General features: G+C 57.9%; 1 protein-coding gene across 1 annotated transcript; it reads left to right on the forward strand.

The window, feature by feature from the left end:
- Positions 1-371: 371 nt before the first annotated feature.
- On the forward strand, positions 372-1304 carry LOC310918412 (olfactory receptor 14J1-like; the record flags this gene model as incomplete). Its single annotated transcript, XM_083877277.1, has 1 exon — positions 372-1304. The coding sequence occupies one exon, from the start codon at positions 372-374 to the stop codon at positions 1302-1304; it is 933 nt and encodes a 310-aa protein (XP_083733403.1).
- Between the last annotated feature and the right edge of the window lie 799 nt (positions 1305-2103).

Below are 2103 nucleotides of genomic sequence, written 5' to 3' on the forward strand. Positions count from 1 at the left end.
AGTGAAAGAAATCAGCACAGGACTCCTTGCAGGCAGCACCAGAATCACTTTTCCAGCCTCCTCAGGGTTGCTCTGACATTGCCATCAGAGCCTGCAGAGCCAGAGTTTCCTCTGAGCAGTGCCTGAGCTGGGAGGGCTCTGCAGGGCAGAGCTGAGCCCCCAGGGCTGGGCTGGGCTCTGGCAGCACTGGCAGGGCCCAGCCCTGGGACCAGGGAAGCAGCTGCAGGCAGGGACAGCTCCAGGCAGCAGAGCCCTGGGCAGGCAGTGGGGGGAAAGTGCCGCCAAGCTGTGCTGGGATATTCAAAGTCCTCTCCAAACTGAACTATTCCATGATTATTCTTTTTACAGGTCTCCATGCCAAGACACAGCAAATGTCCAACAGCAGCTCCATCAGCCACTTTTTCCTGCTGGCATTGGCAGACACGAGGCAGCTGCAGCTCCTGCACTTCTGCCTCTTCCTGGGCATCTCCCTGGCTGCCCTCCTGGCCAACAGCCTCGTCATCAGCGCTGCAGCCTGCGGCCACCACCTGCACAGCCCCATGTTCTTCTTCCTGCTCCACCTGGCCCTCAGTGACCTGGGCTCCATCTGCACCACTGTCCCCAAAGCCATGCACAATTCCCTCTGGGACACCAGGAACATCTCCTACACAGCATGTGCTGCTCAGCTCTTTTCCTTTATGTTTTTCATGTCAGCAGAATATTTCCTGCTGACCATCATGTGCTACGACCGCTACGTGTCCATCTGCAAACCCCTGCACTACGGGACCCTCCTGGGCAGCAGAGCTTGTGCCCACATGGCAGCAGCTGCCTGGGCCAGTGCCTTTCTCAATGCTCTACTGCACACAGCCAATACATTTTCCCTGCCCCTGTGCAAGGGCAATGCCCTGGGCCAGTTCTTCTGTGAAATCCCCCAGATCCTCAAGCTCTCCTGCTCACACTCCAACCTCAGGGAACTTGGGCTACTTGCTGTTAGTGCCTGTTCGGTATTTGGTTGTTTTGTGTTCATTGTTTTTTCCTATGTGCAGATCTTCAGGGCTGTGCTGAGGATCCCTTCTGAGCAGGGACGGCACAAAGCCTTTTCCATCTGCCTCCCTCACCTGGCCGTGGTCTCCTTGTTCCTCAGCACTGGCACATTTGCTCACCTGAAGCCCACCTCCAACTCTTCCCCATCCCTGGATCTGGCCCTGTCAGTTCTGTACTCAGTGGTGACTCCAGCCCTGAACCCCCTCATCTACAGCCTGAGGAACCAGGAGCTCAAGGATGCAGTGTGGAGACTGATGACTGGATGGTTTTGGAAACATTGAACTGCTGGCCAATTTCAGCAAATCACTTGTAATAAAGTCATCTTTATTAGTTCCTGTTGGTTTGGTTATGGATTTTTTCTCTGTGTTTTGCTTTTTTCATGTTGTCAACAAAGGTATATAATGGTTTTTCCATTTCTCATTTTGTTTCACTCCACCTCCCCTGTGACCACAGACTGTCATTGAGGGGCTGCACTCTTGGTGGCTTTAAAGGAACTCAAGGATCTCCTGGGCAAGTTTTCTGCAGAGATGCCCCTTTTGTTCCCTTCTCTGCAGCTGCAGCAGCAATGTCTGTGTGCAGAGCTGGGGGCAGATCAGGGCTGGCACAGCAGCTGTGCCCAGGAGCAGCAGCCCTTGGTGCTGCCAGTGCTGCTGCCGTGGCCCTGCCCCGCTGCCCTCCTGGCCCTGGTGTTGCTGTAGGGCCTGAGGGCTCTCGGGGCCGGGCACAGGGCTGGGGGTGGCAGTGCCGGGGCTGCAGCAGGGACAGGCCATGGGCACTGCTGGGGCAGCGCTGACGCCTCAGGGCAGGGCCTGGGGGCTCCAGGCTCCTTGCCCAGGCTCTCTCCAGAAGACGCCCAGGCCAATGCTCAGCACAGAAAAGCCCCGGGAGCAGCCCCAGGCTGGCCCTGGGCAGGCTGGGGGCAAACAGCAGGGCTGGGGCTCTGCAAGGGCCCTGGGGGAGACAGGCAGGAGCAGCAGAGCAGGGGCTGATCCATCCCCACTGCGCTGGACACCCCAGGGCAGCGTCCCAGAGCGTCCTCATGCCCCTGCCAACAACATCCCCCCTGGGCAGCCCTGGCCT

This window comes from Zosterops lateralis (genome assembly GCF_965231275.1).
Source record: "Zosterops lateralis genome assembly, chromosome: 23".
In the NCBI taxonomy this organism is placed as follows: Eukaryota; Metazoa; Chordata; class Aves; order Passeriformes; family Zosteropidae; genus Zosterops; species Zosterops lateralis.